General features: G+C 37.0%; 1 protein-coding gene across 2 annotated transcripts in view; it reads right to left on the reverse strand.

The window, feature by feature from the left end:
• Positions 1-989: 989 nt before the first annotated feature.
• Positions 990-15,000, reverse strand: part of glcci1b (glucocorticoid induced 1b) — a 30,928-nt gene continuing 16,917 nt past the window's right edge. The window contains exons 3-8 of one of the 2 annotated variants that reach the window (XM_087288200.1): positions 12,649-12,735; positions 9,451-9,534; positions 8,342-8,482; positions 7,865-7,952; positions 5,442-5,562; positions 2,780-3,810 (exon numbers count right to left, since the gene is read on the reverse strand). In XM_087288200.1, the coding sequence (XP_087144326.1) occupies positions 3,633-3,810; positions 5,442-5,562; positions 7,865-7,952; positions 8,342-8,482; positions 9,451-9,534; positions 12,649-12,735 (699 nt within the window). In that variant the 3' untranslated portion in view covers positions 2,780-3,632. Of the gene's footprint in view, positions 1,604-2,779; positions 3,811-5,441; positions 5,563-7,864; positions 7,953-8,341; positions 8,483-9,194; positions 9,535-12,648; positions 12,736-15,000 lie in introns of those variants that run through there. The other variant, XR_015512178.1, reaches the window with a different exon arrangement.

Raw genomic sequence — 15,000 nt, forward strand, 5'->3', positions numbered from 1 at the left:
AGTGCAATAAGATGTAATTGACTTTCTTTACAAACGTTAATTCACCTGATAAATAAATCAGCCTTACTGAAGTCAGAGCTTATTCCAGATGCAATTAAAATATCTGTGTATACTACATCAAATAACGCCATATCAATCATTTTATTGTTTTTTTTTTTAATTGTTCCATTAGTAGTGACTGTAAACCTAAATCGCATGTAAAGAAATTAATAAAATATGTTTATCTACTAGTGTGTGTGTGTGTGTGTGTATGTATATGTACATGTATGTATATATCTTATAAGGTGTTTAAGAATGATTCTATTCTAATATTACAATGTTACATAAATAATAATAATAATAATAGTTTAGAACTATATATTTTTCTATATATATATATATATATATATATATATATATATATATATATATATATATATATATATATATATATGTGTGTGTGTGTGTGTGTGTATGAGCAATATCACACGAGTAGCAGTGCGATATGACTGTATTTCGCCACTAGTGGGAGACGTGCGTTGCCTTAGTGCCCCACCAGTGTCAATATACAGCCATATCGCACTGCTTGAACAGTTTGACGGCATAATTGTGTATATAAAAAAAATCAAACATGGAGAGTCTCAAAAACCCTTTTGTATGAGGAACTACTTTCTTCCACGTTGGATTCGACAGTTAAACAGTTGAGCAAGCATCTTTAAAACTTTACGTCTTTGGTGTCTGCTTTTTGCTGGCTGTATGTGGGTGAAGTAATACACAAAGGGTAAAAAGGCTGTACAGGTGCTGATATTACTGAAATATATTTCAGCTATCAGCCAATCATATTCGAGAACTTATTTATATATATATATATATATATATATATATATATATATATATATATATATATATATATATATATATATATATATATATATATATATATATAGTACTTAGAAAAATATAGGTGTACAATTATTTTATTTTTTTTATTTAAACTTGAATATATTTTCAGGGCAGCATGGTGGTGCAGTGGGTAGCATAATAACCTCACAGTAAGAAGTTCGCTGGTTCGAGCCCCACTTGGGTCGGTTGGCATTTCTGTATGGAGTTTGCATGTTCTCCCTGTGTTCGCGTGGGTTCTCTCCAGTTGCTCCTGTTTCCCTCACAGTCCAAACACATGCGCTATAGGTAATGTGAATAATCTAAATTGGCTGAAGTGTATGACGAGTCTTCGTTGAGGCCCAGCTTCCAGCCTCCGCCGCTGAGACTGCAGTTCTGCACAAGACGTTTGGCCAGCGGAGAAATTAAAATGGTCGTGCCCAACTGAGTCTGGTTTCTCTCAAGGTTTTTTTTTTTTCACTTTCGCCAATTGGTGTTTTTTTTCCGATGGATTTGCTCTTCAGTGTTTTAGACCCTCAGTAGTGATTATTAAACCACACTGAACTGAACTAAACAGAACTTTAACACTAAAAAACTGAATTACACTGTTCCAATTTACTATGATCTTTTATGTGAAGCTGCTTTGTACGGCGCTTTTACAATGTACATTGTGTCAAATAAAGGTGAATTGACTTAAATTGAATTGAATGTGAGTGTATGGGTGTTTCCCAGTGTTGGGTTGTCGCTGGAAGGGCATCCGCTATGTAAAACATATGCTGGAGAGGTTCATTCCGCTGTGGCGACCCCTGACTTATAGACTAAGCCGAAAAGAAAATGATTGATGATGATGATGATGATGATGATTGAATATATTTTCATTATTTTAATTTTAAAATAAATAGTAAGTGCTATAAATATAGTATGTAAAAAATATGTGCAACTATAGTTTACAAATATTGCTTTAATGCGAGCCTCCAGAGGTTGCATTTCTTTATTGATTCACCATAAGAGAGTCACATGAAAAATAACAAAACCATATTCATGAGCATTATGGTCTTGGCAGTATATTGAAGAGTCATTTAAATAGCAGTAAATGACAGGTAAAATGATGAATCAGCGGGATATAAATATTAGTCCCAGCTTTTTCATCAGCCCTAATGGAAGTTACACCTGAAGGATGATTATTAAGGCATGCTGTCAAAACTAATGCGCTCACAGCTAAAACAATGCAGGCAAAAACATTCATTCTTTATTTATTTTAGTAATGTATATCTTTTTTTTGGGGGGGGGGTCTAAAGTTTGATGGATAGAAAATGTTTCAAATGTGTTTCTTTTGACACACTTTATCAATTTGTGTCTGTAGATTTTATATATATATATATATATATAAAAAAAAAAATATATATATATATATATATATATATATATATATATATATATATATATATATATATATATATATATATTTTTTTTTTTTTTTTTTTTTTAACACTAAAATTCAGTGTTAGCCATATCTTTATTCCAAAAGTTTTTATGAAAGAATTTGCCTCTATATACAGTTAAAGTCAGAATTATTCGCCCCCTGTGAATTTTTTTCCCCTTTTCAAAAATTTACTAAATTATGTTTAGGAGAGCAAGAAATTTTTCACAGTATTTCCAATTATATATTTTTTTCTCCTGGAGAAAGTTTTATGTTTTATTTGAGCTAGAATGAAAGCAGTTTTTACATTTTTTTTTGTTTTACTATTTTAGGGTCTTATAATAATTATTAATAATTATTAATAATAATTATTAATAATACTTAATATTATTAGACCCCTTTAAGAAATAGTTTTTTGATAGTCTACATAACAGACCATCGACATACAATAACCTGCCAAATTAACCTATTTAAGCCTTTAAATGTCACTTTAAGCTGTATAGAAGTGTCTTGAAAAATATCTAGTTAAATATTATTTACTGTCATCATGGCAAAGATAATACTGACTTCAGCTGTATATGTATATACATATATATGAAGAGTTTGCATGCAAAAAAAACTTAAAATCTTCTAAAGTCTTCTAAAATGAGCATTTTAATCTGGCTCATGTGTGTATGTTCAGTCATTTTCCCTTTATGCCAAATATTAAGTGCTTTTCATGGTTTTCAAATTGAAATAAGTCAACATAAACAAAGGAGGCTGAAAAAAACAAAACAAATTTCTGGTGGAAATTTCAGACGGCACTTAAGAGGTTTTTGCATCTGAACTCTTCATTTGCATAATTACACTGATCATTTACATTTTGTTGTACAAAAACAATTGTGAATTTTGTACGTCCGTGGTATTTTCTGAATTATAAAGCTAAGCTTTGTACAAAAACCTTTGAATCTAATGACGGAATAACCAATATTTTGAACATGACTTTTTTGTTGCTTTTTGTGACGTAAATGTATGCAAATTAGCACCAATTTAATCAACCAATGCCTAATTTGCATATGTAAATGTAACATTTTAGAAAACTCCAAATGGAAAATCTATAAAAATGTAATCAGTCAATCTTGGAAGTACGGTGATGATAACTGTTAGGTCAGTATGTTGTTGTTTTTAACCCTACAGTGTCTTGCCTTTACCTCGTTAGTAGCATGTGTGGTAAGGTTAACACTCCAGCAGAATTACATCAAAACCATACGATAAAGTTCAACATCCTGTGCAACTCTTAGCCAAGGATTGTGTCAGCTGAGCGAGAATCTGCACTATGTTTGGTCATCTGAGCAGAGATCTGCGCTGTGATTGGTTAGCTGAGCAGCAGGCACTTCCTGATGCTGCAGTGTTCTGAGGTCTGCTTCTGCAGTGAAGCGTCTGAAGGGAAGAGAGAGGAACACAGCAGCTTCACAGGACAGAAAGCAGAGCCGCTGGGAATAAAGTTCACCTTGTTTCTGTCTGGGCATGAGAAGATAGGGAAACCAGGAGACCTGCAGGAAAAAACAAACACACTATACATCTGAGAAGCAGCAATGAATTTCTAAAAGATGTAATTTATTAAATTATGCTTTAGACAGTAACACCATTGGACAGTTTTGGAATTTGGCTAATATGTAATAAACAAAGCAGATTTTACATAAAGAGCTCCATGAAGACAAATAGAGTTGAAAGCAGAAGTTTACATACACTATGAAAAGGCACATAACCATTTATAAAAAAGGCAGATGTTGATGTGACTAAACTTTTTCTCTTTTAGGTAAGTTAGAATTATCAAATTTGTTTCTGCTATGCTTAATAGCAGAATAATGAGAGAGATATTTTTTGAGAAATTGTTATAACTTCTTGAAAGTCAAGTTTACATACAATAAGATTATTACGCCTCTGAAAAAGCTCACATGATGATGTCAAGGTTTTGAAAGTTTCTGATTGGCTAATTGACAACATTTGAGTTAATTAGAGGCACAGCTGTAGAATAGTATTTAAGGAAAACCTCAAACACACTGCTTCCTTGTGTGACAACATTGGAAAATCAACAAGCCAGAATCAACAAAAAAGCCAGATTACAGTTTGCTAAATTACACTGGGAAAGATAATAATTGTTGTAGACATGTCCTGTGGTCTGATGGAACTAAGATTGAACTGTTTGGCCATAATGACCAGTGTTACATTTGGAGGACAAAAGGGAAAGCTTACAAGCCTAGGAACACCATCCCAACTGTGAAGTATGGGGGCGGCAGCATCATGTTGTGGGGCTGTTTTGCTGCAGGAGGGACTGGTCCACTTCACATCATAGATGGCATCATGAAGAAAGAACATTATGTAGAAATACTGAAGCAACATCTCAAGACATCAGCCAGGAAATTAAAACTTGGCCACAAATGGGTCTTCCAAACAGACCATGACCCTAAGCAGACTGCCAAATTAGTTCAAATGTGCTTTAAGGACAACAGAGTGAATGTTCTGGAGTGGCCATCACAAAGCCCTGATCTCAATCCTATAGAAAATTTGTGGGCAGAGTTGAAAAAGCTTGTGCGAGCAAGACAGCCAACAAATCTGACTCAGTTGCACCAGTTCTGTCAGGAGTAATGGGCCAAAATTCTATTTCTAAAAATTCTATATTCAATATCTAACTATTGTGAGAAGCTTGTGGAAGGAGACCCAAAACATTTGACCAAAGTTATACAGTTTAAAAGCAAAGCTAAAGAGATGCCAAGGAAATGTATGTAAACTTTTGACTGTCTAGAAATTAATAAAAAATTCTCCAAAAAAAAAAAAAATCTCCTTATTTTTGCATTTAGCAAATGTAAATGATTTAGGTAATCCTAACGGACCTAAAATACTAAACGTTCAGTATGATTTAACATCAGACATTTTTTAAAAAATGGTTATGTTCCTTTTTTTAGAGCGTATGTAAACTTCTGGTTTCAACTGTAGATGTTGAACTGCATTTTAAATGATGACAATACTAATTCTATTTATTTTGTTCATGTGTGTGACAGTGAAAAATGAACATTTCATCAACAACCCATCTATCGAACAAAAAACAGCATAATTGAGCATTTGAAAAAGATGTTTTAAGGGCAATGAGTATAGAGTTTATAATAGAGTGACTGCTACCTACATCAGATCTTCAAACACTTTGACTTTCTCGCAGCCTTCCGGAGGCTCTCGCTTAAACATAAAGCTGTTGTTGGGTTTTGGAGAGCTGGAGAACTCAGGAAGAGGAGAACCCGGTCTGCAGTCTGACAACACAAGAAGCAGAGTAAGACTGAAGTAAACCTTGCTGATGATAACAGTGATGATTATGATGCACAATATATCAAACAACTATTGTCATTGCTATAATACTATATGCACTATCCATATCGCAGAGAAGTGCAATAAATTAAGTTAATTTTATGTGTCAAGTAGTTGTGTGGTTGTTTATCCCAGTGTTTCCCAACCCTGTTCCTGAGGACCCACCAACTGTACACATTTCCAACCTCTCCCAAATCAAACGCACCTGAATCATCTTATCAGAACATCAGAAGAGACTCCAAAACCTGAAGTGAATGAGTCATATAAGGGAGACATCCAAAATATGTATTATTGGTGTGCCTCCAGGAACAGGGTTGGGAAACACTGCTTTATCCAAATCTGACCAATCAGAAGAGGCCTTTACTATTTTTATCCCCTCCTCTCTGGTGGATGAGCCTAGAGCTGAAAAATACTAATGCTAGGAGGCGAGAGAGGAAAATCACAACAGTCTACAAGAATCAGAATATCAGCTGACGTTTTCAGTCATTCGTGGTGTTTTAAAGGGCCATGACACCCCCCTCTTTCGGTTAAAGTCTACTTCAGAATTTTTTCAAAAGATGCATGATTAATAGGCGTGGAGCTCCGCGAGCATCGGGCAGGAGTGGGCGTGGCCAGCAGGGGAGAAGGGGAGCGAATAACTGCTGTTGTCATTTAGCTCACAAAATGAGACACAAAGAGGAGACGCATGAGTTTATAGTTTACAAAGTTAAAATGCAAAGAAATGAACAGTGATTTAATGCCCTGCTACATTTGTTATTCGTAATTTCATATACAGACAACCACAATTTATATCATTATAAAGATGTGTGTTCATGTAAACACTATAAATGAGGACTTCTCCCTCAATCCCCGTATCCAGCAGACTCAGTGCAGCAGGTCTCCTGACTTGTCTATTTTAACCATTAGCCCTGCTGGTAATCTGGAGGATTTAGGCAAACACAGCAGCACGGCGATATGTCTGAATGTGAACGAACTCGTGATAAAACACAGCATCCGCCATTCTCTAATTCTCGTGCTGCTCTCCCGACAAAAATGCTAGCAGCACGCACACAGCTTTGCTGTATGATCGGCCCTGACAAGATCGCGGGGAAAAACATGCAACAAACCCTGTGGATGATGGAAACAAACGCATATGAGCCTTCATGAACGGCTAAATACTGTGCCGTGGTTTCCGTGTCTCTCAGCTCGGGCTTGACTCTGGCAGGTCTGGCAGGTCTCATGAATAATTAAGCAGCCGGCTCTTCTCATAGGATAAGAAAACTCCGCTATGAATAATAATGAGAAACCGACGCGTCATCATTGCACTTGCAGTTCTGCGCTACGTCGCCGATTTTGATCCCGCCCCAAAAATCATTTTAAACCCGGAAGCTGAAATTAGCTGACAAAAGCTCAAAATTATGCAGTTTTCCCCACAATTAAAGCTGACAGGTGCTAACATTGTCTTAACTGATGCTCAACACACACACATCTGTTAATATAAAAAAAAAAAGTTCTCCGGGGTGTCCTGAACCTTTATTGTCTAAGGGTGCTTTCACACCTAGACTTTTGTTTCGGAACAGGTCTCATTTGCCCACTTAGTGCAATTCGTTTGGCATATGTGAATCTAGCAATCGCGCTTGGATCCGCGCAAAATCAATCGGCCTAGATCACCTGAATGAGGTGGTCTCGGCTCAATTGAAACAGATGGAGCGGATCAATTGTAGTGAGAAAGCAAAACGATCCGAGGCCGGCTATATCACAGAGTTTTATGGATATGTCATAGGCATATATGGCTATATGAAGACAGAATTATGAGTAGGGTGAGATGTCATTCCTACCGGTAAATGTGCGTTTCATGGTAAATGATATAAATGATATAAATTGTGGTTTTGTGTATATGAAATTACAAATAACAAATGTAGCGGGGCATTAAATTACTGTTTATTTCTTTGCATTTTAACTTTGTAAACTATAAAATCATGCGTGTCGTCACCGTTCGGGTCTCATTTTTGTGAGCTAACTGACAACAGTTGTTCGCTTCCCTCCTTCTCCCCTGCTCTGCTGGCCACGCCCACTCCCTTTAGTTTGATCAGAACATGAATTTTTGTTTTTTAATTACTGATAAACGAGTAATTTCCAATTTAGTTATCGCAATACTCAACAACAATATCGCATTTCACATATTTTCAGCCCTAATGATGAGGATGAGAATGATGATGATGAATATGGTGTGATGATGATGATGATGAGGATAGTGTGAATAAGCACCTTTGTCTGTGTCTGCAGCAGGAGAACAACAGGACATCTGATGAAGAGCAGGAACAGGAGCTCTACCACCGTCTCGCACCTCCAATGCCTGACACACACACACACACACACACACACACACACACACACACACACACACACACAAACAAACACAAACACAAGCACACAAACACACAAACACTCAATAAATTAAAAATTAAATCTCAATGTGTGTGCATCTGTCTGTCTGCATATGCGGGTATGTATGTCTGTGTCAATAAGTCTGTTTGTGTGTGTGTCCATGTGTTTTTTTAAAGGAATATGTGGTTCACATGGCGAATGCACCCATGCGCAAACATGTCACACTAAACAAACTATTATAACTATCTACACCCATCGTAACTGTCGTGGAGAACGCAGAAGGTTAAACAATTGTTATGTTAATATGTTATGTTAAAACAATTCAAGCCATGTGTGTGTGTGTGTGTGTGTGTGTACCGTCTCCTCCTCTCTCCTCCACTGGTCACAGATGAAGACGTTCTCCAGCTCCTGGTTCACACACTCACTGTAGCTGGGCACCCGACATATCAGCGGTCTGGAAAGTGCTGTATTAGATGAAGACGTTGAGATTCGCTTTGGCTGAAAAACAGGAAGCACAATGACAATAAATGTCAATTTTATAGATTTATTTCAAAGATTAAAAGATGTGTTAATCTCACCAAAAACGTCAATGTCAAACATCAGCCTAAAGTAATTAATGAAGAAAATGTAGAATAAATCAAATAAAGGCTGGTGTTCGTACTGCACATTTATTACTGTTTGACTAGGTGTTTATCAGATTTTTTATTATAATATTTGATGATTTTTTGAAATGCATGACTGATTATATTTAAAATAAAGTTTTTTGACATGTAAACGATGTATTAAACTGATCAAAAGTGACAACAAAGACAATGCAAAATTGTATGTCATACAAAAGCATACAATTATTTTTAAATGATTGAATTTTTTTTATATTTACCTTATTTTTCAACGCAAAAAAATAGACAGTTGTTGTGGAAGTGCAAAACTTTGGAAATAATGAGGTAAATAAAGAAAAAAATATATAATTTTCATATTAACTATAAAAAGTGTTTATAGTTAAAACAACACATCAAAATAATGTAAAAAATACAATTTGTATAACTTAAAAAAGCTGGAATTGAATGACTCTAGAAGACAGAAACATGCATTTATTCATTTTCCTTTGGCTTAGTCCTTTATTTATCTGAGGTTGCCACAGTGGAATAAATCGCCAACTATTCCAGCATATTTTTACGCAGCGGATGCCCTTCCAGCCGCAACCCAGTACTGGGAAACATCCATTCACACACACACATACACCACAGCCAATTTAGTTCATCCAATTCACCTATAGCAGGTCTTTAGACTGTAGGGGAAACCGGAGGAAAACCACGGCAAAACAGGGTGAACATGCAAACTCTACACAGAAATGTCATCTGGCCCAGCCTTGAACCAGAATTGTTCTTGCTGCGAGGTGACAGTGCAAACCACTGAGTCACCGTGCTACCTGCAATAAATATTACATTCACAAAATAGTTTAATACCTGAGTCTGGCTGGCTTCTTCTTTCTCCACGATACTTCGACTTCCCTTCAAACTGTGCTGGAGCTGCTGACGGAGCTTAGAAATCTACAAAAATCACAATTATACCATTAGCTACCAACGGAGGACAATCTGACATATAGCCCTACACCAGATCACTACAGCAGGGGTGGCCAACCCTGTTCCTGGAGAGCCACCTTCCTGCAGATTTCAGTTGCAACCCATATCAAACACACCTGCCTGTAATTATCAAGTGGTGTTCAGGTCCTAATTAATTGGTTCAGGTGTGTTTGATATGGGAAGCAACTGAACTCTGCAGGAAGGTGGCTCTCTAGGAACAGGGTTGGCCACCCCTGCACTACTCAATACTAATGATGTACTTTAAAAAAAAAAAAAAAGTCATATTTTCAGTAATATAAAGATAATCTTTAATATTGTGTAATGTGCTGAAACTTATATTTCAACACGACTTCATTCATTCATTTTCAGCTTAGTCGCTTTATTAATCAGGGGTCACCACGGCGGAATGAACCGCCAGCTTATCAATTGTACGCCTGCAGCTAGTTTAAAATGCAGCTGCTAGGCTTTTAACTGGGACAAAAAAAATTGTAGTATCTCACCAGTTTCATCATCTCTTCACTGGCTCCCAGTCCAATGTAGGATTCAATACAAGTTATTGCTACTTGTTTTTAAAGTGTTAAATGGTCTGGAGCTTCTTCACTGGCATACCAATCAGGTCGGAAAATGAATTTCAGCTAGTTGTTCCTAAAACACGGTTGAAATCAAGAGATGACAGGGCTTTTTCTGTCACACAGCCCACCGTCTGTGGAATGGTCTGCATTTACATATCAGGTCATGTACTTCCCTTGGTGCTTTTAAGTCGTATATGAAAAAAAATCACCTTCTGTTTCTGCTTTTTGATAGCAAATAATAAATTTAATCCTGTTTTATATATTATGTTTATTTATATATATATATATATATATATATAATAAAATATTATTTTATATGTATAAAAAAGACCAGCATACAAAATCCATACCTATATATATGTATATATATATGTATATATATATATATATATATATATATATATATATATATATATATATATATATATATATATATATATATAGGTATGGATTTTTGTATGCTGGTCTTTTAGTAAAGCACTTTGGTCAACATCTGTTGTTTTTAAATGTGCTCTATGAATAAAGCAAACAAATAAACAAACAAACTTATCCAGCATATGTTTTACGCAGCAGATGCCCTTCCAGCAGCAATCCGGTACTGGGAAACACCTATACATTCTCATTTACACACAGACACTACAGGCAATTTAGCTTACCCAATTCACATATAGCACATGCCTTTGGACTTGTGGAGGAAACCGAAGCACCTGGAGGAAACCCATGCCAACACGAGGAGAACATGCAAACTCCACATAGAAATGCCAACTGACCCAGTTGAGGCTTAAACCAGAGATCTTCTTGCTGCGAGGTGACAGTGCTATCGACTGTAGTATTAGCTCCTTTATGCAATGTATTTTTTCGATAGTCTACAGCAGTGGTTCTCAAAGTGGTGATCAGGAAAACTCGAGACGGGGGTTTGGGGGGGAGGGGGGGCTATGGGGGTTGATATGTGGGGGTTCGTCTGGTGATTTTTAAATTTTTTTTTATTTTTATTAAATTATAAGAATTACCATATTTAATCCATAACCTACTGAAGAGGAAAAAATAGTTGTTTATAGTTGCTGTATACTATATATAGTTACTATTGTAACTTATAGTTGCTAGTTCTATTGGATTGCAACCCCTGGGGTTATTACATAATATTAAAGACAGCAATAGAGTCCGATGCAGCAGATTGATTTTATAACACCAGGTTAAACTTTCTGGCACATTTACAGCACTGACATACATTAAAAATTAAACAAAGAATAGAATTGGGTCTATTGGTGTGTGTGTGTGTGTGTGTGTGTGTGTGTGTGTGTGTGCCATTGCATGCAAGGTTTATGTATTTAAAACCACTTCAGATGATATTGGGGGTTGCGAGTCACTGGCATTGTTTTTTTGGGGGTCGTGGGCTGAAAAGTTTGTGAAGCCCTGGTCTACAGAACAAACCATCGTCATACAATAACTTGCCTAATTACCCTAACCTGCCTAGTTAACCTAATTAACCTAGTTAAGCCTTTAAATGTCACTTTAAGCTGTGTCTTGAAAACTATCTAGTCAAATATTATTTACTGTCATCATTGCAAATATAAAATAAACCAGTTATTAGAGATGAGTTATAAAAACTATTATGTTTGGAAATGTGTTGAAACAATTCTCTCTTCGTTAAACAGAAATTGGGAAAAAATAAACAGGGGGGCTAAAGGCTGATTTATACTTCTGCGTCAAACGCCGGCATATGCTACGGCATTGACGTCTAGCCCTTCGCCATGGCCGTCGGCGTCGGTGACGTGCACCACTCAAAAAATGTAACTACACGTCACAACAACGCGTAGCGCAAGCTCTTTGATTGGTCGGCTTGGTAGCGCTGACGAGTCTGGGTGGGACCGAGAGCCGGGCTAGCCCAATGGAGCGATTGTTTACTAGTGTGGAGTCCCGTGAAGGAGCTCCGGATGGAAAGTTTTGTTTTGTGTTTACCTTATAGCTAAAGTTGTTGCACGTCCGCCGGTTCCTGCCTCATAATGAGCGAGTTTGAGCCACTTGTACATCCAGGAAGTGTTCAGGAAAAGCAAAACAGCAGCGAAGAAACTCGACACAGAGGAACATTTGCACCTCACTGCCAACTAGCGTTTCGGAAGTGTTAATGCAGACCAAAAGAGACAGCGTGCAGAAGTATAAATGCACAGCTACGCGCGTTGGATGCGCCGTGGGTTATGCCGGTCACTTGATGCAGAAGTATAAACCAGGCTTAATAGTTCAGGGAGGCTAATAATTCTGACTTCAACTTCATATCATCATTTTACCCAACCCAAGCTTTCTGAATAGATGTTTGTTGTATTTTTCCATAACCTGGCATTCCTAAAAAGACTTTGCATTTGAATAACAGCCACTAATGACAAGTCAAGACACATTGTGTGGGTTTGTTTGAGTATTTTTTGAGGAAAGAGAGGTCAATTATACACCCAGAAGCCTCTATAAATACATAACCACCAATCATCTACACACTTCATGTCATTATAATGCATACCTCTACGAGATGGTCAGCGCTGCCCCATGATGCCGAGCGCTTGTGTGTGTTTGCCTCTCCTCCATCTTCAGTCCAAATGGCAGGCGTCTGAAATATTAAAACTCGGTCATCAAATGATCAAGGGGTAGCATCCCATATAGGACATATCGTTGAAGTCGTGTGTCCTACATATGTGATTTTATCATAAAACAACAACAGGATGCTTGTGGTTGGCGAACAGCTCATGTGCCGCTTTTTTGACCCGAACCACAACACAGTGCTGAGCAAACAGACGGAGCTCCAGACACAGCCACAGTAAACGGACAACATGCAACGTGCTACTTTTCATATGAGATACTCGTTCATAGATGAACCTGTACACATCATGTTATGACTTGAACATCCACAGGGCTCGAAATTAACTTTTTTACTTGGTAGCACCGGTGCTCCCAACTTCAAATATTTAGGAGCACCAAAAAATTTTTAGGAGCACCATAAAAAATTTAGGAGCACCCACCAAAAATGAATAAGCACCGCTGCAAATTGTTTTTATTGTATTTTAAAACAACATTAATAGGACTGACAAAAACCAGAAACAACTATCTAACTAATGCTGCGAAGACATTGATATTTGTGTGCAATAATTCCAAAATGAATGTCTAATAATTAGGCCATAGAATATTAATGATGATGAAAATAACAATAATAGTAACAATGAATTCCATTTCTCATTATGATACTGCCTTGAATATGCATGAATGTATGTTATCTGCTATAAAATGTCAGTTACTTTATGAAAAATAATTGTATAGTTTGCATCAAAAAAAATTAAGCATTACAGTAAGAAAATTTTATTTTGTGCTGCTGTTTTTATATGAATGTCAATTTAATAAATAATATTTCTGCAACAAAACAAACAAAATATTATAATAAATCATTCAATTCAATGATGAAAGCTGCAAAGCAGTCATCAGTAAATAAAAAAAAAATAATAATAATATACACCTCAGGAAAGAATAGACAAAAGAAAGAAAGTAAAGTCTCACTTCTATCACTCTTTAAAATTTTTGGTTTCAGTTTGTGTCAATTTAAAGGTTCAGTCTGAGATGATCTTCATGTTTCTGTGTTTGTGGAAAAGCTGGTGAGTCAGCCGACCCAATTTATGAGCAGGCAGAGCAGGATTCTTGCGCTGACCACCGGCCCAATACCGGTCTTTGTTACGAGCCGCAGTTTCAGTGTAAACTTAGTAAAGGCGAGCTCCTTTGGCGATGATATGTACAGTATTAGATTTGACTTTTAGCGGACATTTGCGCTGAACACGCAGTGAATGCAACGCATGGAGATTCGGGCACCTTCTCCAAGAAGCGCGTACTCGATTGATCTCAGCTGGTGGATCACTATTCACCACGTGACGTGTCATGATCGCTTTCATCTGCGCCTCAACTTTAGGTGGGGTTTGCAAACCTGTGTGCTTTAAGTTTTTACTCTTCAGCCGTTTGCATTTCCCGTGGTCATAAAAGCTCCTTTCCTGTCATCTGACAGTGGAATACCTTGAGTTAATGACAGCTAATATGAACCAATATAGCGGCAGGGAAGAGCGATTCAGCACGTTTTTAGAAAAAACCAAAACAGGTCGCACTACAACCATTATCTGCAGTCGCACTAATGCTCCCAGATATATTATGAGGTCGCATGGATTAATTTTCGAGCGCATATGCGACCAAAGTGGTCGCAATTTCGAGCCCTGATCCAGGTCATCTTGAATGTGTTTTGATTAGTGGTACTGATGTGTTTTCAGTGGTATAGTGTGGAATACTGCTCGGCTCACATACTTTAGCATACTATATAGTATGGAAGTATGCAGTTTCGGATGCAGCCTTGGTTCTTTGAGGCTACTTCAAACTAATAGTAATTTTGTGAAGTATTAGTTGAGAAACCTAGAGTTTTAAGCTCAACTTATGGACTTCCATAATGTTTTAAGGGTATGATGTCTGATTAATCTTGGACGATTTTTCTTGGAGGCCATCATGCAGTTTCATTCAAACATTAACTGTGAGTTTGAAGAAGTGGATCAGTGACTTTCAACACACTAAATGTTTTTCTTTGTTCAGAAGAAGGCTCCATCATCATCTTTATTTTGACGGTCAATGTGCAAAATGCAAAGCGCAGGGCGCAATCGCTTTCAGGGCGTGTCAGAATCCATTTTTGTTCATTTAAGGACGGGAAAATCCGCTTTGCGCCGTGGCGCATGGTCTAAAAGGGTTAGGTTTATTTTCCTTATGAGTTATAGGTGTGCTTTGAGAATAAACCAATCAGAGTCTCATCTCCCATTCCCTTTAAGAGCCAGCTGCGTCGTGTCATGAGCGCATTTGC

Source organism: Danio rerio, chromosome 16 (assembly GCF_052040795.2).
Source record: "Danio rerio strain M-AB ecotype USA chromosome 16, GRCz13ab, whole genome shotgun sequence".
NCBI classification, from domain to species: Eukaryota; Metazoa; Chordata; class Actinopteri; order Cypriniformes; family Danionidae; genus Danio; species Danio rerio.